Genomic DNA, 24,956 nt, shown 5'->3' with positions numbered 1-24,956 from the left:
AAAACCTGATCTAGATCCGTAAGAGGTGTTATAGAATGATGCTGCATAACAAAAAAAAAAATACCAAAAAGCTTTTTGCAAGCTTTGTGAATAGAAAAAGGGGTGGCTACATTTGTTATTGGTTGTAAACATTTTAGCCCAGGTTTCTTCTTAGCATAGTTTCACTGGCTCATTCACAGCTTTCTATGATCCAAAATATAGAGCCATCCTCATTGTTCCTTTCCACAAAAAAATGTGTTTTATTTAAGAGTAAGCAAAAAGAAAGGAAAAAGCAGCAGCATCTCAAACATGGTACTGATGTTGGAAAACTTACAGAAAAAAAAAATAACCAGCACACCTTCAAACTTCAAGTTCTAATATCTGGATTTTGGTATGGATATCGAAGGAGGGTATTAAGACGGGATTATAGTGTAAATTTTATGGGCTCAAGCATGTGCATGGAAGCTTCTGAGCCCTGGCCTACCTGGGGTCCTGGGAAGCAAGACTTGCTAGGGATGCTGCCATTGAAGAAAGAGGCAGCACCAACAGGTCAACAGCTCTCTTTGTTGAGGACACTTGGCCAGCAGCAGTCACTGAGTCCCATCCATTGTGTCCCCTCTAGTGGCAGTATGAAGAACATCCCAAATCTACCTGTGCATGAGCTCTGCCTCCTCTTTCTGGGTCACTTGTGCATGAGGTTGCAACACTGAGCTGTGCAGGTGGTTGTTGGAAAGATTGTGTTATTGGTGGGACATGTGCCCTGACTGAGACATACCACCTACGCTTGTTAAGCACAGAAGCAAACCCAAGAGTGTCATGTATTTGGCAGTGGTGGCCTTAACAACTCCTTGCATTGACTCAGAGTCATTATACTTCCTCAGAAATATTCTCTGCCTAATTTTGAAATGAGTAAAAGTAGTGGATATTGCTTTCCTCTTATAGCTTATTGATAAATACACTAAAGACTGTGAACAAAATGCAGGCAAAATGCATATGGTGGCTGGTGCAGAACCCATTACATTCGCAGAAGTCCTTGGCATCTTCTGGAAAAGAAGTATCTTGTGGTTTGGGTTTTGGGGTTTTTTTTAATGTATCAGACCCATGAAAGCAGGGATCTATTTACAAACCTATCTGAGAAAATAGCTCCAAAGACAAAAGGCAATTGCCTAATGCTCACCACTGTGGCAAAAAACAAAAATTTAATTATTAATGATAAGACTTCATCTCCACCATTTTTGCAGACTCTTATGCCTTGTGGTATAGGGTATGTGCTTCATTAGAGACTTCTCTTAAAAATAAATGTAAACCATATGCACATTCAGCTCAAGGTCTTTACCTCAGAAATAATTATATCTGTAGTTACGTGCTGCCTGTTAGCTAAATGTCACTCAAGGTCTTCCTTGAAATATTAGAAGCAAAAGTAATACCAGATTAACCAAGTTCCTGAAAAGTATTTGGAGGGCTATTCTTTAAAGCAAATTAGATTGTGGGACATGGCTCAGGGCAAAGAGAGAAGACACTCGAAACCTAAAGGGATGAAGCAATCCCCTCTTTACATTTACTGCAGTGTTGTCTGTGTGTTGTTAGGCACAGACCTTTTGCATGTGTATAAGAGCCCCATGCACATGCCGAGAGAGTAAAAAAAAATGAAATCTGGGAGGAAATTAGTCCAAATAGTGCCTACACATTTGGGATCTCTGAGGTCCAGGGTAGCAAGCACACAAGCTAAGGTCAGAAGTTCCAACTAGGCACAGACAGAGATTGCAATATTCAGAAATTCAGCATCTTATTTCATAGAAAATAAAATAAAGAAGCATGAATGTATAAGCATAGGTATTGTATTAAGGGTTCCTTAAAAATAGTTGCTGTTAAAAGGGGATTCTACTACAAAGAAAGAACCATATCTCTAGTCAGTGCTTTGGCAATTTAGCTACTCTTTGTTTCATCAGATAGAAGTGACATTCCCAGGAATCCCCCTGAGAGTGCTTCCCTCAAAGCCGGGGACGTTATCCAATTGCAGTTTAAAGAAACTTAGAGCAGGCATTGATTGAGTAAGGACAGAAGGGAAAGAGTGTGAGGGAGTAGCATGTGTGTGTGTGAGAGGGAACTGCTCTTTCTTGTATGAGTAAAGCTGGGAAATTATGCCTGTCCTTAGGTTATATGGAGAGTGCAGCCCAGTGTTGCGTCTGGACCTGCTTGCTTTCCTTCCTTTCTTTTTTCCTTCTGCTTCTCTCTCCTGTTGTGTGCAGTCTCCATATTTAGATTAAAAACTTGGATTGATTCTCATGAAGGTTTGTTAGATTTACACCTCTTAAGAAAATGGGACTCTTTACTGAAGACTACTGTTAATCTGGGTTGAGCCAGAGGAGTGGTTGATGGCTCCTTCTCCCAGGAAGGCAAGGGTGGTGCCAGAGAATTATTGCCTTGGAAATCCACCCAGAGCAGGCACAAGTGCTACTGCTCTTGCCACTTCTCTCTAGGTACTGGCAGTTATCCACCAAAGAGATCGTATTATCGCACCTGGACGGAGACATGTTCAAGGCCAAGTGGGATGGGGCTTTGAGCAGCCTGGTCTAGTAGAAGGCGTCCCTGCCCATGGCAGGGGATTGGAACTAGATGATCTTTAAGGTCTCTTTCAAGCCAAACCCTTTTATGATTCTATGAAGTGTGTGATGACCACCCCATACCATCACAGATAGCGCCATACTGAATGTGGCCCAGAGAAGTGTGCAATTGAGACTCACTGTGATTAGTCCATTTACTCTTCAATATTACTAACAGCTTCTGCCCAGCTTACCCTTCAGCATGGCTGGGCAAATCTTGCTGTTTAGCCCTTGCGGTATTGGATCTGACCTTCTGACACAACCACATGGCCTTGAGTCGGTGGAGTGGCACAAGCTCACAGCTCTGCTTTGCAATGTGGCACAGTCCCGTACCCAACCCTGAGTTGTCCTCAGTTGGATAACAGTGTATCATCCATCGCAAGCTGCCTACTCTCTTGCCACACTGACACCCCATTCCCAGCAGAGCGCTGTGCTTGGCCAGTCAGTGTGCCTATGGATGTACTGCAAAAATCATGGTGTGTTTTTACTACATGATACACGTGTACACAGTCACAAATCTGGATCTATTTCATTTCAGTTTATACCTGTGTAGTTCTGTTGACCTTGGTGGATTTATCCAGGTGTATGTCAGGCCAGAATCAAAGCCTCTGCTCTGTCAGTGAAATGGGAGTCAGGAGCTGGGCTGGTGTGCTAAACAAAACACATGATTACCAGTAGAAATGACTTGGCAGGAGTTGAAGCACCAGACATACAGAAAATGTTTGCTTTGAAATTCCAGAGACTTGACTGTCCCTTTGGTTTTTTGGAATGCTTTGATTTAATCATGTGGGGTGGGAGCTGGCTGTAACCTTGCAAGGGCACTGGGAACAGTACCTCTTGTGCAGCTACAGGAGATGTGAAGGGAATTAACTGTCAGCAAGCTTCAGGGAGACGACAGATGTATACGTGGTTAGGAGAAGTTTGGCTGGCTTATAAAATTTATTTCCACCACAAGATCAAAAGCAATTATGTGTATAAAATACATAATCCTTGGATGTGTAATGTATAACAGGACATAGCAGTGTGAGGGAACAGCAAATTCATTGCATGCAAATAGCTGAACAGTTGCACTTTTAATTACTTGAGAGCAGGAAAAAAAGAAGGCTCCTACGGTTTCCATGAGTACAAATTATACATGCCCACAAGGAACTCAGGATTCGGTGCATTTAAATAATCCATTTTATGATTCATTTTCAGAAGTAAACATGCCAAGCCAACTCTGCTTGCTTTTGGGTGCAGTTTACAGGACAACCCTTGCATCAGCAGAATGAACTATTGATGCAAATCTACTTGATTACTTGAGTACTCGTCTGATTTACTCGTACCATCATCAGTTGAAGGTAGCTTGCTTATGCTTTCTGCTTCTACTTATGTTACTAGCTCAAGTGAGAGGGTAGTCTCTACTTCCCCCAAAAAATTTCAGTCTCAGAAAAACAATAGTGGGGCTGGATGCTGTTCCCATGTTGCTGGAGGCTAGACTCCTACCCCATTATATATCCAGGACCATGCTAATGTGCACACTGTACATTGTTACTGAGGCTTCCATGAGAGGAAAGAGAAAAAAAACACCTGGCTGAAATTTTCTCATGATAGCTTCAGTAATTCAGTCCTCTTCTGCAGTTTTTATATATTGTTAGTAAGTGTTTCCATTTATTTTACATTGTTACATTGGCTTTTTTTTCTAGGATGATAATAAAAGTAGGATGAGGGCAAAAAACACTCATTAGAAACTTTAAAACTGGATGTAACAAAAGGAGGAAAAAAATTAATAATACTGTAAAAATGTGCTTATGTTCCAATTTCTTTAAAACCCAGCTATGGAGAAATATCCTGATTAGCATTTTAAAAATGTCTTCCCACTGAGACATCAGATAATTTTTTCTGATTTGGCTTAGTCACTGAAACTAGTCACATGGATAAATCTTACAGAAGATCAAATTGGAGGGCACAAGAAACATGCTGAGCAGACTACACGTCAAAGTTAGATTTTCTCTGTATGGGACCCGGTATGTGAGATCACTCACTTGATGCAATCTGAGAGATCTTTACTGAAGCAAGTTTTGCTGGATGGAAGAAAAGGTAGGCTATAATAATTGTTGATTTCTAGACTCTAGACTTGCTAGGGAGACATCTGCCCATGTTTTTGAATCTCCCTTTGTTGTGTTTCTGTGCTTGTTGGTTTTTTTAACACGCTTCCTAGGGAGATGGTTGATGCCCCATCCCTGTCAGTGTTTAAGGGGCATTTGGACAATGTCCTTAATAATTTAGTTTAACTTCTGGTCAGCCCTGAAGTGGTCAGGCAGTTGGACTAGGTGATTGTTGTAGGACCTTTCCAAATATTCCTTTCCTTTCCTTTCCTTTCCTTTCCTTTCCTTTCCTTTCCTTTCCTTTCCTTTCCTTTCCTTCCTTTCCTTTCCTTTCCTTTCCTTTCCTTTCCTTTCCTTTCCTTTCCTTTCCTTTCCTTTCCTTTCCTTTCCTTTCCTTTCCTTTCCTTTCCTTTCCTTTCCTTTCCTTTCCTTTCCTTTCCTTTCCTTTCCTTTCCTTTCCTTTCCTTTCCTTTCCTTTCCTTTCCTTTCCTTTCCTTTCCTTCCTATTCCAATCCATTCTATTCAGTTCTCTAGCATTCAGTTTACTTGCATTTTACCTACAAGGCCATTCTGAACCCTCAGATAATAAAATACGCTTTTAAAGTACAACTCATGAGGAGAAGCTGAGAGAGCTGGGGTTGTTTAGCCTGAGGAAAAGGAGGCTCAGAGGAGATCTTATTGCTCTCTACAACTACCTGAAAAGAAGGTGTAGCGACGTGGGGGTCAGTCTCGTCTCCCTAGTAACAACTGACAGAACAGGAGGAAATGGCCTCAAGTTGTGCCAAGGCAAGTTTATGTTAGATATCAGGAAAAATTTCTTCGCTGAAAGGGTGGTCAGGCATTGGAATAGACTACCCAAGGAAGTGGTGGAATCACTAGAAGTGTTCAGAAGACATGTGGATGTGGCATTTGGGTCTATGGTATAGTGGTGGATTTGGCAGTGCTGAGTCAACAGCTGGAACTGATGGTCTTAGGGGTCTTCTCCAACCTTACCAATTCCATGATTCTGGGAAAAGATTTTAACTGTTTTAGGAGATAGGATAGGAGTTATGAGAAGCTGCTTGCTGGGAGGATTTTAAGAAATGAAAAAGGATTTTATTTGAGTTGCAAATTGACAGTTTATTTATTGTGAGTTTGGTAGCCCTAGCTGTGTCTGAGAACACTGAAAGCCCTCCGATGATGAGTGCTGCAAACAGTACAGTCAAACATGTCTACAGCAGACAAGGAAATTGCATTTCATACATAATTCACAATGTACTACAGTGATTCCATAAGGTCAATATCTATTGTTAACCCAGAGGAAATCAGAGAGGAAAGAAACAAGTGTTTGTTCTTGCTCATCTTTGAAAGAGCTGTCTACAAGCTGCTGATTTCCATTGCACAGAACTACACAAACAGCAAAGCGGAGCTCTTCTGCATATAGAAAAGCACTGCATCCAAAACGGATAAACTCTACAGCTAGAATAGTATCTCTTTGTCTCCAGATTTTCGTACCAAAGCTCGATAAAAATGGAGAAAAGGGATCAAATATAAACAGGGGCAACTTTGTGCAGCAACATACTGGAATTGTTTAGCATTGGGATTCCTCTTGCCTAATTGGCCATCCAAAATTAGTCATCTGGGCCTGATGTTCAGTAAAGGAAGGGAGGCAGACACTGCCAAAGGGCAGTTCATCCCCTTCAAATATAGCTCTTGTAAGGAGAGTGGATAAATTACTTGCCATAGTGCCTATGGTTTCCAGGTATTTATAGCCATTTATACATGTTCTCCCAGAACATCTCTCTATTTGTTTTCTGGATAAATTTGCTAAGTGGATTGTGAGTGTGCTCTGTATTTGTTTTGGATTTCCTTTTGCAGCAAGGAACTGAAATTATCCAGATTGAAACTGCTCAGCACACAGGAGTCAGGTCATATCTGGGATTTTCAGACAGATAGTACTGCAACAGGGCTTAAACACCATGTTGGAAAACTTCAGGTATTTTATACATACTCTGTGCAGTGAGTAGGCACTTAAACAGGAACTTTATCCTTCTGAACAAAGAGTGTGACTTTTACTACGTTGTTATAGAAAGCAAAACAGCACATGCACAAGAGGCTGGCAATAGAACTGCCAGGCAAAAATACAGTATTCTATGAGTCTGTAGAGAAGGAGGAATTTGCTGCAATCACACCTGTTTGGGGAAATGCAATGAGACTCAGGAAGAGCATCCACAAGGTTGCAATGTGAGGCAGGGCTCGGGCAGGGGTGGAAAGCTTGGAGAGAGGCCACGGTAGAAAACACAATGAGTGTTTGTCCTACAGAGAGACATGGACACCCTGAGGTAAAGGGCTTCTTTTTCCTACAGGAAGCAAGTTTTTGTTTGCCTAGATGCTTGTTTGAATGGAAAACTATTCAGGAACAGTCAGGACAAAGTCAGGAGAATGCTGTGTGTGTCTGTATGCAAGCAAGGGAGAAGGGAGTAGTATTTCTGTGAGCACATGTGAGCTAACAAAGACTGAAAAGGCAGCTATTCTCTCTCTGGATGTAATTTGAAGACCATCATTAATTAAATAATGTTGTTCTTTTTTTTTCTCCAGGCTAACTTAAGCTGTAACAGAGTGTAATCTGTTTAATAATAAATATCCTTGTGTTTCATGGAATGTTCTGTAACTATACAATGATGCATGTCAAGAACAAATCTGTAGTTCTCCTTGAACATCGCCAAAGTTGTTTAGATTTGCCTTCTTAACAAGGTTTTAATGTAATCACTAGAGAGAAATATCATAAGGCAATGCTTCCCAAACTGTGCGAGCTGCCAGGCCTTGTAGGTGGTTTGCAGATGGTCTGGAGACCATATTAAAATAATAAAATCATAAACCAGGGAGTTAAAACACGAACAAGAATAGTGCCAAGCAGGCCACAGATGTGTGGCAGGAATTTCATTTGCAAACGTAAGACTGCTTGCTGATGGAAAAACCTATGAGTTTGCACAGATTTCTTTGGCATTCTGCATGGGTCGGCCTTTGCATCCACCAAAAACCTGTCATAAGATGTGAACAGCTGTGAAGGCAACATGTGGCGCTGTGTGCTTTATCCTATTGTGTAGGGCAAGGATGTGAATGCATTTTGGCAAAACCAGGGTCCCATCAACAACGGGTGAGTGGAGCCGGTGAGCCACCAAGGCTGATTCTGACCTGCATTGCCACATGCAGCATACCAACTTCTACAAAAAAACAAGCATGTTACAAGAGACCTATTGCCTATTTATTTGAATGGACAGTAGAGTGGACTCACCTGCCTGCTTTGCCTGCAGTTCTGGCAGCACAAGAGAGCTGTGAATCTGACAGGTGCTGCCCATTAGGCTGGGCTTACAGCTGCTTGGTGGCACTGCAACAGGTGTTCCTGGCTTACTGGTGATCTGAGTATTTCTGAGCATACATTTTTAAGTGTTCACATTACAAATAGCCTGCAAATAACAAATATCCCCACATGCTGGTTCTTATTTCAGATTCGAACTCGTTATTTTTTTGTGAATTCCAAAGGGAAGTATTTACTCTGTGCAAATTACCTTTTTAACCCATAAAAGACTAATAAAATATTTATGGTCTTTATATTCTATTTAATAGCACATCAAAAATGACATGGATTTGTGTGCTTCTCCCCTCCAAAGCTGGGCACTAAAATGAACACAAAATGGCTACTTTCCATTATGGTCTAGCCTCCTTAGTGACTAATGGATTCTGTCTACAACACCAAACAGGTCTGTATCTGCATTCTGCAAACAACAGCTTTCTTCTCAGCAGCCAGACAAAACCCCAAAATCTTCATACCTTCAAACACTGGGATGTAAAAGCTCGAGGGTTCATTTTATTTTCTAAGAGAAGCTAGCCTGCAAATAATTTCTGTTCGCTTTATCCTATGTTAAACACGATGATTAGTCTGAAAGGTAAAGAAAATTCTCTTTAAGTAAATGAATCTATTCATACTTAGATGAGCCATTCTTCTGCTTTGGCAACCTGTGGAAATGGTAATCTAATCATGCCACAGTACTAATATCCAATATGCTGAAAACTTGTAATTCACAGCTCAAGGGCAATGTGGAAGATAGTTGAGGATCCAGTAATTATAGGGCTGGTGTTAGAATGAGCAGTGAAATAACGTGCATTATTTTTCTCATAAGCAGAATTCTTTTTTAGCCCGTAGTGAGCAACTGAGCTGCAGGTTTTTTGTCTTTGACAAAAAGCTGTGGACATCTGGTGCTATTAACTATAATTACCTCCATGTCCCAGTAACATAACACCTTTATACAAACAAATGCACGTGCATGTACACTTACCTTAAAGCTGCAGAAGACTGTTTCAAGAAAAACCATTTCTGAGTATATCTTCATATGCTGTTCTGTGAGATGAAGAACTGGCAGGGAACTAAGTTGCATCTGAATCCAAATCAGTTCATGCTGGGGACACTGACCTCTTTAATATGTGGTGTCAAATAAACTAGTTTACCTGTAGGAAAGGATCACCTGGGCAGCTTCATCCTCATCCAGAAAGGCCCAGGACACTGGTCAAGCCCTTGAAGCTCTTCTGCTCACTTCCCATAGCATTTCAGTTTTTAGAATTTAGCCTTTATTTACTACACATTTTATGTGTTTTCATTTAGTTTTGGGGTTTGAGTCTGAATAGTTAGTGTTACAAGATACTTTGGGACTCAGAATGTATTGCATGAAAGCTGTGTACAGACTAAATAATCCCTCCCAGTGTCATATGCTGAGGAAGCTGAGAATGTTACCCAAAAGGAGCATCTCATTAAAAAACCAAAGATACAATTTGAAGTTCAGGAGAAATGTATGCCTTGACATTTTTTGCATCATGTAAGATGAGAACAAAACTCAAAGGCAGAGCTCAAAATGAACGTAGCTTTGTACGTGTATGCATGGATGGCTGTATTTCTGTGTTCAGACAAGTACATGCACACAGGCATTTATTGTACTTGTGGACTCCTCTTTCTTACCCCACATCCGGCGCCTCGCCTACCTGTCACCCTAATGTGTATTATACAATGTAGAGTAAGACTTTCCAAATGCGTTTCCAAGAATAATAATGCCCATATTGTTTTTATTAGAAAAATTGCATGTGCACAGTAACAATTCATCTAGCCTCTGCCTCATCTGGCAAACTGCAAAAAAACACTGTACAGTCAGAAACATGTGTTAATGATGCAACCGATGTTAAAATTGTCACGTAGGATGCATTTCACACATGGCAGGCTGTGAAAGGTCATGGGAAGCTTAGATGTTGACCAAGAGGCATGCAGTAGTCTGAAGAAAGTGAAATATAGGCTTTTTAAACCAAATTTTCTTTTGACAATGTGTAATTTATAGTGGAGGGAGAAGTATCGTGCACTCAGTTCTCCTTAGTGAGGCTAATACAATGATCTAGGACATCTTACTTTTAACTTGTAAAAATAGAAGTGAGGAAGAGAAAGCTCTGGAACATTTCAGAGCAGCTTATGACAGTTTTAAAGCCAAAAGCTCTTTGACTGTAACGCTAATTTAAATTAGAGTGAATAGTGCCTTCCATTCTGGAGGACTCAACATGCTAAGCAATGGAACAGGCTCCGTAGTGAAGGGATGAAGTCAGCATTCCTGGAAATGTTCAAAAAAGAAGTAAACGTGGCGATTCATGATATGGTTTTAGTAGGTAGTATTTGGTCAAAGGTTGGACTTGATGGTCTTGGAGATCTTCTCCAACTTTAATGGTTCTGTGATTGTGTGCTCAACAGACCTTACATCCATTCTGTTGTGTGATCATGGCAAGGTTTGAACTTATTTCTGTCATGACAGGTTTTGCACTTTTTCCTTTTTCATTATAGGGTTTTTCATAAAATATAGATAGTTATTTTTCCCTCATAAGACTCTAAATTCCACTCAATGTGCTTAAAAATAGACACAAAGCAGTTTCACGCAAGTGTCTATAAAGAGCATTAAGGGTATGCTTTTCCAACTTCACATTTTAAACTTTTATATAAAGAAAAGTGTTTCTCTATTTTTTGAATTATGTAAAAATATTAGAAAATAAGAAAAAGGAAAAAAATCCTAGTTGTGACTTTTTACTTGACTCTAAGAGGTTAAAAAGAAATTACTCACAAGAAGAAAAAAGGGAGGAGAAATAGAAAACAGTCTTGTCCTACTGAGATTACACTTTTCTCTTGATAAACAGGTCAAATCAGCAGGTTCCCAATCTCAAAGAAAACTGCTGTGGTGGCCTACTTGGCTGTTAATACATAGCACATTCAACACATGTATAGAAAAGTCAACTGAATGGGATAACAAGAAAAATATGACTCACCTACAGTCCTAAGCACTAAATTCAGGAAAACTGCTAAGAAAATTCCTTCTTACCTTATAAGTATATTTCATTTCTGCTGTATATGAATTAAACAGCATTTTTAGACACAAAAGAATAAGATGCCTTTGAAATTATTAAAATGTAATTGTTCACACTTTTTCTAATCATTGTGCAGATAGGGAAGTCTGTGCCTGAGAAATCTTAGACAGAGGCAAGTTCATGCACACACTTTGTTGCTGTTTTCTTCACCCAAGACATTCAGCCAAAGTACCTTGAATATTACACTTTTCAGTCTTTAAAAGCTGAAGGGAGTTAGACCTGCCAGCACTTTGACAGACTTTGAAGAAAACAAAGGTTGCAGGAGGAGACTGCTGGCTCAGTGCACTGCACTTCTCTCTGCAGTAAAATCTCCCTAACTCTGGAAATTCTCCAAAAGTTCTGTGGTTATTCCAGAACAGCTCTTCATCTGGATACCCTTAATCTCAAATAAAAGGTGGGGGTGCAGTGATTCAGTTTAAACCACTTCCAAAATACATAATTACTCCAGAGTAATAGCTCTTCTGGAAAGCGCCCAACCAGCCTCAACCCCTCCTCTCAGCAGGGTGCAGTGCAGCCGTGGATGATGCTGCTGTGACCTACAGCTATGCACAGTCTGTATATCCTCTCAGATCTCCTGTGATAAAAAGCAAATGATATTAATATTGTTGGTAACAAGAGCTGACTGATTTACTCACTGGAACTGATTTTAATCTTGAATTGTAAATTCTTTTTCCCAGTTCCAAAGTTGTTTGCGAACAGTCCTCATTATTACACATGTATTTGTTTTTCATTTGTTAACGGACAATTTAGGAAAAGCAGATCCTGGCCTGTGGATTATTCATCATCTGTCCTTTCTAATTATTTGGGTTTTGTAATGGGTGATCGGCACTTGACAGTGATGCTGCTCAGACTCTGTAATTCGATGAGAATAACAAATAATGAATAACCACATGTTAACCAGGCAGATAAAGGTGCTGGTATTAAGACAGCCATTCTTTAAACATCCGTGCAAACAGAAACTGAGGTCACATAAAGGTTTTCAAGCAAAGCAGAGCCTAACGAAACAGCCTGAGTTGAACCAGATTGCAGGTTACTCTGCTGAGCATTCTTGTTTTTGACCAACATTCACGGCTATTCGTATTTATTTAATTAATTATTTATTTATTTATTACTGACCAATTTGGACAAGAGGATCCAGACTTAATTCTTCCCCTTTCTTTCACATCCTGTAAGCCTGTGATAGCATCTTCAGTCAGAGATTTGGGGTTACCCAGTAAAGTCTCAGAAGCAGATTTTTAATTGAAAAGAAACACCAAGTCAGTAGGAGTAATGTGAGTGTGTGATAAAGGGGTCTTATTACAGGGATGACTCAGAAGAGGAAGTTTCAGGCTGGGGCAGAAAATGGTAGGGACAAAATTCAAATTTGGAGCTTTGGTTAAAAATTTAATCTTTCCTACATCTCATGCACTTAGAAGTGTGGAGGATTTGCTATGTGCATGTGAAAGTGTATGGATTTGTAGGATCCACTTTGCTGGTTTTACAAAGATTTTGTATTGGCCTTGGGATCTTCAGAAAGCATTTATATAGTGTGGATATTTAAACGGTCTAAATAATTTGAAGTGTCAAAATTTATTTGGGTGTTTACTTTCCCTTCATGTGTATCAAATAGAGGTTCTGGGTCTACCTTTTAGCTTAAACAGCTGGGTTAACCATGTTTGGGTTTATCTTTTAACTAAGTGAGATCAAAATACATCATTCATTTTTTTACATTTATGTAAACGTGAGAAATGCTAATGTTATTCTGTCTAGGGGTTAGAGAAAAGGGAGGTGCTCATGATGAGCACTAATTCCAAAATCTCTGGCTAAAGGAAATTTTAAGTGGAAAATAAATACTGTGTGGTTTGTAGAGAGAAAAGTTAATTCTCTCTACAAAGTGTAGAGGTTCTGTACTGCAAAACTGTCCTTGTGGAAATTATGTAAATAAACCTCTGATTTTTGCCACTGGAATGACATGACATGAATTCAGACATCAGAGTTTCAGGATCATATTGGCAAGTTTAAAAATTTCCACCTCTACCAGAATGATTTTTTTTTTTTTCCATAAAAAAGAAACAAACAAAAAATAGGGGGGGAAAGCTGTTTTATTATCATCAGGCATGCAGCTGGTGTCTCCAAGGAAGTCATGGTGTTTTGCATCTGACATCTCCTGCAAACTGTGAATCTGTGTTCTTCCAGGCCTGGTTTAGAGGCATTTCTTTAATAAATGGGGAAATATGTGGAAAGAAATTACAATATCTTTCACTCAAACCTTGCTTAAAAGCCACACAAGACTGGTCTGTCCTCTTTCATGCATGCCTGGGCTACCATCTTTCTTTCTTTGTCTAAATGTCTTCTGGGTGCTAGTTCTGGACTCCCAACAATAAATTATTTTGATGCTCAGATTTATTGGGGCGCTCTTATCTGTACACTATAGTGACTGTAAATTAAATGTCAGTATTTTTTGTGCTCAGGGCACTTGGGCTGATCATTAGGAATTTTTCACACTAAGACAGTATTTTCAGCTGATTTGTTGTATTATTAAATAGGACTCTTGTCATAAAAACAAGCAAATAGCTAAAAGGATGAGGTCACTCATAGTGACCTCAAACCTGTCCCTGAGCAAGGACGTAACTTGTCCATTTGAATGTAAAATGAGAAGATAGAAATCAGGTTTTGGTGTAGATTTTAACTCCTCTCAACACAAATATGTATTTCAAACACATTTTCCACATATATTGTTCACCAAACGATTAAATTTTTTCAACATCCTCAAGCTTGAGTCAGTTTTGCTATTTTACCTGAAATTGGGCTGAAGATAGGTATAAGTTCTTGTGTAAACCCTTTGTCCACATTTCCTCCTCCTTTAAGAAAGGATTTTCCCCCATGGCACTAGAGGATCTGCTCTGACATGTGACTTTTTGCAGGTCATCTGATAGCCTTATCAGCAGGGGCAGAACTTTTGAGCTGGGTCACAATTCTCTCTCTCAGGTGACAAATCACTGTTCAGCCCAGAGCACAGATCTAGTAGTAATATTCCTTCTTCCCTTCCTTCTTCCTGCTGCAGGTGGCTGTTGCTTTTGGTTTTGGTTTGGTCTTCTTTAGGAAGTACACAAGAATGACTTGCTTGTTTTTGACATTCCTACTTGGATTGGAACACCCCAAAAGCGATAAGTTTGCTGAAAAATGCAGTACTGGCTGTTTAAAAACAAGTCAGTACGTCCCAGTCTGAACAGATGTTCTTGTTCAATATGCACGTGACACTTTTCTTCCTGATGTTGGTTTTCTACATTTTCTACATAATGTTTATTAGTAATTATCTATGAGAATAACATAGTGTGTTGTTATACCTGCACAGAACTTTCGAGTTATAGTGAACTACAGTGAAAATGAGAATAAAATGGTACAAATCAATTCTTGTGGTGCTTCATGGAATTTCATAGTACCTAAAAAGCTGTTCATATTGTTTTTATCAATTACATTCTTCTTTTAGTTGATGCTGGCTTTTATTTTCTTGTCTTTGGCATTTGTACAGTTTCTTCCCAACATATATCTGATTAAAAGAAAGAAGACCTTCACCATCTCTGTCATTTTAATAACTTTTAACTCCTAACAAAACTATTTAATACAATCTTAGATATCAAATAGCATAAAATAAGATTCCCAAAACTGAAATGTTGACTTTTGAGAAAATATGAAAGCAGTAAATCCTTGATGTCATCAGGTACTGAGCAAAAAAATCTTAAGCATATACTTTCTTTTTAAGATTTTAAAGAGATTTGGGTGGGTTGCTGGGTCAGGTGACAAAGTGCTTTCTGCTGAGAGGAGCCACAGCCTCATATCAGCATCATAAGGTAGTTTGATTAGTGAAGTAGGTGGCTACTGTACCAAAAATAGTAAATTCCACCTCATATAGGCTGTATTGAACACATTTGAATAGTCTATGTCAAAGCAATTACTTTCTTGATGGCTTAAAAACTTCTGAAGAATCTTAGGGTTGAATAACATGCAAAGCTTGTGTACCTACATTTCTGTATTTGCTGTGTATACCAGTCCCCTAATGACTGGAGGAATATAACTGTCAGAGAGAGAGAGAGAGACTGAGAGAGAGAGAGAAAGAGAGAGAGAGAAAGATACAGAGAGAGAGTCTTATAGTGCATAACTTCCTCACTATGGGTCAACTTTGAAAATTTCACTAGTAATAATGCATTAGAACAATGCTTGTTCATTGTGTTCTCTGTTTTATTGTAGCTTTTAAAAAATTCCAGATATAAAAGTAAGCATACCATGCAGGCACAAAGGAACTCAAATACCGCAAGCCCAAGAACTGATTTTGACCCAGAAAACTAAATTTCACAAATTGTTACTGGGTTTAATCATACCTAAACAGTTTTCACTGGATTCAAAGGAATATAACTAATAACAATGTACAGCTTGTTTGTACACTATAGCATAAAGGGAAATTACTTTAAAATCATTGAAGTGATACAGTTAATTTCAATTTGGTAAATTATTTTAGGGAATCACTCTTATTTCCTATTCATTTTCATTTAAGTTTTTAAAAAGACATATCCACTTCTAAATGTGTTCACATCAGGGCTGGGTTTGCAGCAGTTTAAACTAATTAATTTCTAAGCCAATTTAGATACATCACTAATCAAATTCTATGAGACCAGCTTGGTGCCAATGTGTGCAATAATACAGAATTCTGCTTACCCTACCCTAAGTTTATTAAGTATTCAGAAAACCACTGGGAGTAAAAACCAGTAGAAACTTGTTTTCTTGCTAACATAAGCACCAAACAAAGAAGGTACATTTCCCAATTGAGGAAGAGGGAACAACTTTTAGAGTAATTTTTTCTCCATACAGAAATCACACTTTAAATGCCAATACCCCAGCCAAGTGCTGCCTTTTGAAACTTAGCTGCAGTGAAAAGCTTAAAAAAAATCCTTGTTGTAAGGTTGAAAAGAGTGATGCAACGTTAATACCTAGCTATCTTAAATGCTACATGATCAAATTACTCAGAGGTAATTGGCTTGCTTAAGTCTCCTTAATGTTCACAGGTTAGTTTCTGAAATTTGTGGATTTAGAAGAGGAGAATCCTAATTATTCTTTAGTCCAACCTCCTCTGTGACAATAGCTGCACAATTTCAGACTCCAATTTCTCCATCAAATTTGTGACAAGCTCCTCCTAAAGTGATCAGCTGCTAAACTTACGTTTAGTCAGTTCCACTGACTGAACTTCAGTTCAGTCAGATCCACTGCCACCATGGGAGCATGAGATATTGGCAGCAGAGGCTCAGGAAGGACAAAATGCAGTGCTTCTTAACAAACTGTGAAGGAGGGCAGGACATACAGTACTTGCTTCAGGAGTTCTTTATTTACTTGTGGACTTGCTTCTGGCCATACATCTGCCCTCATGCATCTCTGGGATTTAAGTCTCCTATGTATTGGCTGCTCAGATATTAACTGTTCCATCTGTAACTGACGAGAAAGAGTGTTACACATAGATACAAGAGTGTATTAAGATGTCCAGCACCAGCACTTACAAGTATTACATGGTAATATCAAGAAATAGCACCTACTGTGATATGCCCAGACAGAGTGGCAAGTGTGGAGTCCACTGTGGCACACTTGTTTTGGCATATTGGAAGAACTGCTGATATAGTCTGTAAATTAGGTTGTGTATTCACAGTTTGGGTCAGGTTTTCAAGAATCCAAATACAATTTAGAAATGTAAATAAGAGACGGGTTTTCAAGGTTAACCTAAGGAACTTGCAATGTGCACTTGTAGACAAAGTCTTTACATTTAACCATTCTTTGGTAGGCCAAAAAAAAAAAAAAAAAAAAAAAGAGAGATTAGTTTTTCAGAGTATGCTCGAATTTGAACATTTTTGAATACATCTCCCAGCTAAGGTGGCTAGATACTTGCAGAGAGTTCAAACCTTTGTGTTTGTGAATATCCAGGTTTTGGTTCTTGCACTGTGTTTTTACTTAAAGAGCTGTTTACATATATATGTCTGTATTTGGTTAGCAGAACTCCACATTAAAAAAGAAAATGCCTATTTTGTTTTATTAACAGTATTGCCAGAGGGAAAAAAATGCAAATTCTGGAATTTTAGAGTTCTGCAGTAACACTTAACAAAGTGTTATATCAAAGTGCCAGTGAAGTTGCTTCCTGGAAAATATATGGGAAAAGAATTAAGCTGCATTAAGCTGCATATTATTACATTTATTTACTGTTACACATTCTTGGTCTAAGTGGTATAAACTACCGTATTTCACAAGGTTTCCTCTGTTTTCCATAAATGCCTTTTATAAAATGAAAGTACTGATAGGTTTCTGAAACATAAAATACTTTTAAGTACCCTTTTTTCATCTAAAATTATAACATCTCCTGTTTTCCATTACTGCTCCAAGATGGGGGGAAATAAGAAGGTTTTGGTAAAGTGTAAAAAAAGCATTTGAATTGTTTGCTAGACTTAGTTTAGGCAATAGATCAAGCAGCGTTTCCCTGATTTTCACCTGCTGTACAGGTGAAAAGAGATGACAAATAATTACATGCTAACTAAAACAGACCGTTCTGCTGTATTGTTTTCTTTTTCTTTTCCCCTCTTCTTCAGCATGTTTCACTGCACGTAGAGGTTGACATTCTGTATCACAGATCTTCTACCATGACTGTTTTAAAGCACTTTGAATCATCAAATGTCTAGGAGAGTATGTGTCCAGAACAGACTCATATCCTTATCCCTGCAGTTCTTGATGGTGTTTTTCCAGATGCTTTGCTGGTAGCCCAAAGTTTAGGGGCAAGGCCAAAAGTTTCACTCCTGACTTCTCTCTCAGCCTGACCGGTGAGGGAACGGCAGAAGCAATTGTTCCTGCTGTCTCCTCCAACTGCTCACTCTGTGTAAAAAGGAAAGGTGGTTCATATGCATTAAGTGAAATGAAATCTGGTGTTTTCACATGTTCATATTCTTATATAGTTTATCTCTGACTTCAGAAAACATAGAGCCAGATGCTAATTGCTTGACACTAGTAAAGATCACAGGGTTTGGGAGTAAAGTCTTATAAACCATCGATGATCCATTTGAGGTAATAACTTTCAGTTTATGTGAAATCTTTTCTCCAGAGTTTCTGTTGTTTATATACTCCTGGCTTTTCATCTGAAAGAGTTGAATTGCTTAAGTTGTGTGCTATTAATATACTGGTTATTGGATTTATACAGGGAGAAGTTCAGCTATGGCTCTGTAGTACAAGGAGTAAAGTGGGTCTCATAGGAAGCCTACATGCCCTGAATTCTTTCTGTGCATCAATAATTTGTGGTGATATCCTAGTGGTAAACTGCATTTAGCTGACACCTTTGGCTGTCTCACCTGTTCTCTACCCACTAATTCAGCCTCCCTGGGATAGCAATTAAAACTTCTGACTGGCATCATCAGCTTCCAGCAAAAGAAATTAAAAGGAGAAAAAAGATCTGCTGGAGAAATATTCACCTGTCATCCACTGACTATGGACATGTAGATTTTCCAGCTCAATTCATTTAAGATGCAGGAGGAGCCATATTTAGCCTCACCTTTAGGAGATCCTTCACTTTATCCAGCTGGGAAGCTGAAGGCACCCTACTTGCAAACAAAAATGTGCAGACTCATGGAAAGGTCACCAGCAGTGGCTTTAAACCTCAGAGTACACGGGATATTAAATCTGTGGTCCTACTGTGTGCAGTAAAAATAGTTTAAATACTCGGTATCAATTTCTACAGGATTTTAGTTATATGTTATGCCTGTTTCCTAACCCAGTGAAGCTTAGGCTTTTGTCAAATAAGGTATCTGGCTTGGCAGTGAGGGAGTTATGGAAAAAGCATGGCCTTGACAGAACTCCTGATGGTGTAGTACATAGATTTCAGTAGTTCTCATTTGGGATAATGATATCCATAACTCACTGTGGTATTATTCCCTTGGGTGGTTTAAAACTTCTTATAAAAGTCTTTATTTCAGTTTTGTAAAAGTAAATCACTACATCCTCAGAAGCCATCTGCTTAGTTTTATATTAAGATAATGCATGCTCTGTTTTCATACCAATTCTTTGCATGTAAAAATAACAATACAGGATCTGAAACCCTCCGTCCAAGCAGTCCCTGCAAACCTCAGCAAAATAAGGAAATAAGCGTATGGTAAAGAGAATAACATCTCTGTTGGAATGTAACAAGCCAAATCAAGCACTGCACCTCTGAAATCAGGAGCTGCCGTTCTGAGGCTTACGTCTGCTGGGAGATCCCTATATCCATGTTTGTGTAGCAGTTGTGTGAGATGCAAGGGCACTGCTGTTACCACACCCATTTTACAGACAGTAAATCAAGACACTGACGTCCATCTGTGTGCGGTGAAGAACTCCTGCTTTGTACCTTAATACTTATTTGTGTACAAGTTAGAATCATAGAATCATAGAATGGTTTGGGTTGAAAGTGACCCTAAAGGTCATCTATTTCACCCACTAGACAAGGTTACTCAGGGCCTCATCTAACCTGCCCTTAAACACTTCCAGGGATGGGGCATCCACAGCCTCTCTGGATAACCTGTTCCAGTGCTTCACCACCCTCTGAGTAATTAATTACTTAGCATCTAATCTAAATCTGCCCTCTTTCCATTTAAAACCGCTGCTCCTTGTCCTGTCACTACATGACTGTATAAAAAGTCCCTCTCCCTTCTTTTTATAAGGCTCCTTAAAATACTGGAAGCCTCAATGAGGCCTTCCTAGAACTTTCTCTTCTCAGTCTGTCTTCATGGACCTCCTCTGGATCCACTCCAACAGGTCCACATCTTTCTTGTGCTGAGAAAGTTGTGTTCTTTGTTGGTCCTTTTAAACCACAGAGAGCCCTTTTTCTCAAAAGAAACACTATTATGTTACTTAACTTTAAATTTGCAGTTTCATTTATTCTTGTATATTTTAACTAAGTTTATATGACTGTCAAATTAGAAAGATACTGCTTTTGTGTCTCATCACTTAAATTGTTCAAAGTACTTGCATGAATTTGATCACTTCACAAATATTAATCTGCCTTGGGGTTCTCCTGAGCACCCATTCACTGAGTTTAAAATTTGTGTTTGCGTGCTGTTTCCAAGGGCTCATCTCCCCTAGTAAGCATGTTTAAACAACTGAAGTGCCCTTACAATGAAACATTCAAATTCAAGCCTTTATTATTATGCAATCTGGGATTTTTTTTTTTTAATCATTAGACTTCCTTCTGAACTGGGTGGTTGACACTCCCTGTTCCAAATTCCTGTCCCATGAGCTAGTTGTTTGGAAATACTGGCTAGGAGAAGAAACACCGTGGCTCTTCTCTTTTTCTTTTTTTTTTTTTTTTAATCTGGAGAACGTGTTTTTTTCACTAGGTATTTGGGACTAAACTGTAACCCGAAGGCAGTCCGCAGAAATAGGATAAAGATCAAAAGGAAATGGAAAGCATAACTTGGTGGATTGATGCAGCTGGAAACAGTGGGCCTGATTCAAGGTGCTTTGGGAATCTGAGGATTCTTGTGCATGGCTTAACTAGTTTCTGCATTAAACCTTGCATATACCCTAGGAGAGGAATGTGTACCTGCTCCAGCAGCATGTGCGCTCTGGAAAATAATGAGAATAGCTAGTCTATACTGTGTCAAAATGAGGGTTCATATACATTTTGACTATCCAGATAAAGGTATTTCTGAGTAACTGCATGTCTAAACAATTTTAATACATCACGAGACTACTTTGACTTGACTCTCCAGTCAGATCAGTTTCCATTCAGAACTTCACTCCTTGATCTATGTCCAAGAACATATTTATCAGGAATTTATACAGCCCTTTAAATTCACTTCCTTATGTGAATTAAACTAACTTCCATGCGCAAAACCCTTTGAAAGTTCCCTGTGTGACATGATGATTTCTCCTACTTTTTCATGTGTCCTGTGATCCTGTAGTATTCGCCCTTGGAATCTGTCTCTACTGCAAGAAAGCTGGATAGATGAGTTTCCCCTCTGTCTGCAGGGACAGAATGCCACATGATGTGCTCTTCCTGCACCATCTGAATGCTTAAGCTCTCTTGGTCAGACAAGGAGAATGCCAGGGCTTTGTCAGTTTTCTGGGGGAGTACTCATTTCATTTTTCAAGTGACTTAGCATTTAAAATACCGTAGCCACTTGAGGAGCCGCAGATCCTTCAGGTGGCTGTGTCACAAGTTGCCAGGTACTTGAAAGCACATGGAAAAAGAAAAAGTGGTGCACCAAATCCATTTCATTGTTGTGCTTCAGCCGTTCAGAGGGCTCACACAGCTCCGACGTTTAGAGTGCAGCTGCCTCCGACAGCGGCAGCGGCCCCAACATTGTTTTGTTGTCGTTTCTCCAGAGGAGCGGCAGGAGCTTACATCATTTCCAGTAATGAAGTGCCTGGGGTTCTTTTATGACTTGCACACTCTGCTTCTCTGGAGCTGTACAGTATGTGCTGCGTGACTCCAGGAAACTGAGGATTTGTTTTGACTTGTTAAGAGAACGTTGTGCTATTTCTCTTTACAATTTCACCATATGACTTGTCAATTCTCTCCCCCTCTTAAGAATAACTTCAGATTTAATTAGCTGAGTGCAAACATCTTTCATTGCAGTGTGGATTAGACTCCTCATTGAGTACATTTACCAACAAAATGAAAGACATCTTAATCAGGTGACTCTGTATTTGTACTGCTGTGTCCAGAGAGCATTGTAGCTGTCAATAGACAGTTGCTATTGGCTCCTTTTCTAGTGGGGGTTGCCCAGTGATGTGGGGACCAGTCTTGTTGGTTTTGATGCTCTCTTTCCTACCTAAGAGCCCTTTTAAAGTGTGTTTCATTATCATTTCCCTTTCTGCTATGTAGGAAAAATTATACTCATGTGCCTTGCTGGGATGTCTTGAAGGTGCTGGCATGTCCCCAGAAGTTCCCCAGCGACCTTACCTAGCATATTTTAAATGGTGCAATTTATACTTTGCTGATTTGCAAAGTAGCATTGCGCACAAACCTCTATTAGACAAGTTTTGCACCAGCTTCCCAAAGAGTTACCTGGATGTATGCATATATATGTGCTTTGAATTCCTCAGTGCTGAATTTCAGTTTGTGTTTCCGCCACTCAGAGAACATTCTCCAGACCATGAACCACCTGGGGTGTTTCTGGGATTTCATGACCCAAGCAGCAGCCTCCATAATTCTCCATGAGTCCTGGAGTACATACTTGTGCTGCAGTAAATGCAGCTGATTTACCTGAACGTGCAGTCACAGCAAATGCTTTTTGGCAGCATCAAAAACAATGAAGAATGGAACAACATTCATGATCTCTTTTGCAAAACTATCATCATGCTTTCTGTTAGTTCCAGATACCAGTCTTGTCATAAGCACTTTATAAAACACCTTTAACCCCTATTAACTATTCACTTCCCCTGAGTTAAAATTTAGCACGTCCATTTTTAGCCATTTCTTCTCTCAGGGATGCTGTGGTTTCTGTTTGATTCTTCGGAAGTGAATCATAGTTTCAAAGCCCTCACTACCTGAAACACTCTTTTTCCATTAGCATTCAACATGTTTAACATGAGTTCAGACACGTTATCAGAAACTTATACTAGAGTCCTTTAAAAAAATCTCGTGTGATTTCATGCCCTGGAAACACCTTTTACACTATAAGTATTCCTACAGCAATGGGGAGATATGAGGCATATGGATCTGAGCTAGTCAAATTAATGCCATAATGGCTTCTGGCTCGACAAGCAGATACAGTGCAAAGAGAGAGCAGAACAGCTGTAGTAGAGTTACCTTTTATGTGGGTGGCATAGATGTCTGCCAATTAAAAGGATCTGATGAATCATTTCTAGCCATATGATTACTGTTAATAAGAATTTATGTTAACATGTTTGTGTCTGAACTTTGCACAGGTTCATGCCTGCATTTATTTTCTTAAAAAATAGAGCATATCATGGTTGTTTTTTTGTTCTTAATGGGCTTTCTTTCCTCACTTGAAAGCATTCCAGGACTTCAGTAATGCAGAGCTGCCAACTAACCCTTAAAGGAAGATGTTTTTATCTCTATGCAGTGCTTTCTGCATGTAATTCTGTGTACACAGAACAATAATTTTTAACCTGAGAACTTCAAGCTAAGCTTCTAAATCCATATAGCAGCACTTAGAAAGAAAGCATGGCCTTCAAAATATGAAGAGTTCTCATAAAGTTTTATTAAAGCCTTTTTTGTTGCAAACATTTATATTTGTACTTTTCTTTAAGTAGGCCCAATGACTGACAGGTTTTAACTGTTGACTTCATTACACTAATTCCCTATGTGTAAAAACAAGTGATTTTTTTTCCTAGAACTGTTGTTATATTTATGATGAAAAATTAAGCATGGCAAAATGTTCTTTTAAATATGTCCTCCGCAGCTTACAAATCATTTCAAAGTATTTGAGAAGTCTGTGCAACAAGTGAGACATTTTATAGAAAGAAATACACAAGTCCAAGCATGGTGAGTGTTAACAAACTTTGATAGGATGATTTGGGAATCTCTCTCTGATCAGAAAAATGTAGTTAAAATTCTGCAACAGCTTGGTAAGTATAACAGGACAGGGTGGAGAGACAAAAAATAATTGCGTTAAAATTGCTTGAAGTACAGTTTAGCTAGGATAAGTGGTTGGAGATTTATCCTTGTGAATCTTGTTTGGGAGCCTTGAGCAGAACAAACATTTTGGTGGGAGGACTTGTTCCTGTGGTACTTAAAGCAGTTAGGAGAAAATATACTGAGGAAAATAATCCTAAAAAGACCAAGGAGGAACTTGGCAAATAGGTACTTTCTTTCTCTATTTTCTCTGCTGGCAGTTCTGCTACTCAGGAAGAATAGAAGACACTGATAAGCAAGGCATTTCCATAGCACTTAGATTGGAGCTTTTGGGGGCTCTTTGGCTCTCAGACTCCTCCTCGTCTCTGCTCTGTCCATGCTTACTGGTGCATTGATACCATATTTGCATCCATTTTCCCTGCAGCATCAATAAATCAAGAAATCTCATATGTTTTTTCTAGTGTCATCCTGCATTACCACCTATAAGAAGACACCGCCTCCAGTTCCACCAAGAACTACCACCAAACCATTTATTTCCATCACAGCCCAGAGCAGCACAGAGTCTGCCCAAGATGCATATATGGATGGGCACGGGCAGAGGGGAGATATCATCAGTCAGTCTGGACTTAGCAACTCCACAGAAAGCTTGGATAGTATGAAGGCGCTGACAGCTGCTATTGAAGCTGCCAATGCACAGATCCATGGCCCTGCAAGTCAACATGTAGGGAACAACACTGCCACAGTCACCACCACCACAACCATTGCCACTGTTGCAGTAGAAGATAGGAAGAAGGACCACTTCAAGAAAAACAGATGCTTATCTATTGGAATACAGGTACAGTACATGGCATGGATAATCTGCCTGCCATTGTTTTGGACTTCTACATCTGTTTTACTGCTCATTATACAATGTTTTGTGTATTCTTCTACTTGTCCTGACGGGTACCTATGTAGAAATTGCATCAACATAATCATTCTGCGTGGTACTAATGATGTTTTCCTAATTTATCATAAAAACATCAGATGCAAGGATTTGTTTCTTGCTGCTTGTTATTCAACTCTGTTAAATTATACACATGAGCACTAATCTATGAATCATAACACAGTGGGGGTCAGAAAGGCATGAATTAAATCATTGAAAGGGAATGTGTAAAACAATGATTTACATTACACTATCACCCAAAAAATATTTTCGTCCAGCCTCACTGAATTAATTGTTGCTGCTTATTCATGCATTTCATAATGACTGGTAGCCACTTGAATGAGGCAGCATTGTTCCTATCTCAC

At 39.2% G+C, this 24,956-nt stretch overlaps 1 protein-coding gene across 11 annotated transcripts in view; it reads left to right on the top strand.

Moving 5' to 3' along the window:
- Positions 1–24,956, top strand: part of DLGAP1 (DLG associated protein 1) — a 414,943-nt gene that overhangs the window by 361,460 nt on the left and 28,527 nt on the right. For all 11 annotated transcript variants that reach the window (XM_032685073.1, XM_032685018.1, XM_032685049.1 and 8 more), the window contains one exon: positions 24,131–24,504. In XM_032685073.1, the coding sequence (XP_032540964.1) occupies positions 24,131–24,504 (374 nt within the window). The remainder of the gene's footprint in view (positions 1–24,130; positions 24,505–24,956) is intronic.

Source organism: Chiroxiphia lanceolata, chromosome 1, assembly GCF_009829145.1.
Source record: "Chiroxiphia lanceolata isolate bChiLan1 chromosome 1, bChiLan1.pri, whole genome shotgun sequence".
In the NCBI taxonomy this organism is placed as follows: Eukaryota; Metazoa; Chordata; class Aves; order Passeriformes; family Pipridae; genus Chiroxiphia; species Chiroxiphia lanceolata.
Note: the sequence above shows the minus strand (reverse complement) of the source record. Positions and strands in the feature narration are given on the sequence as shown.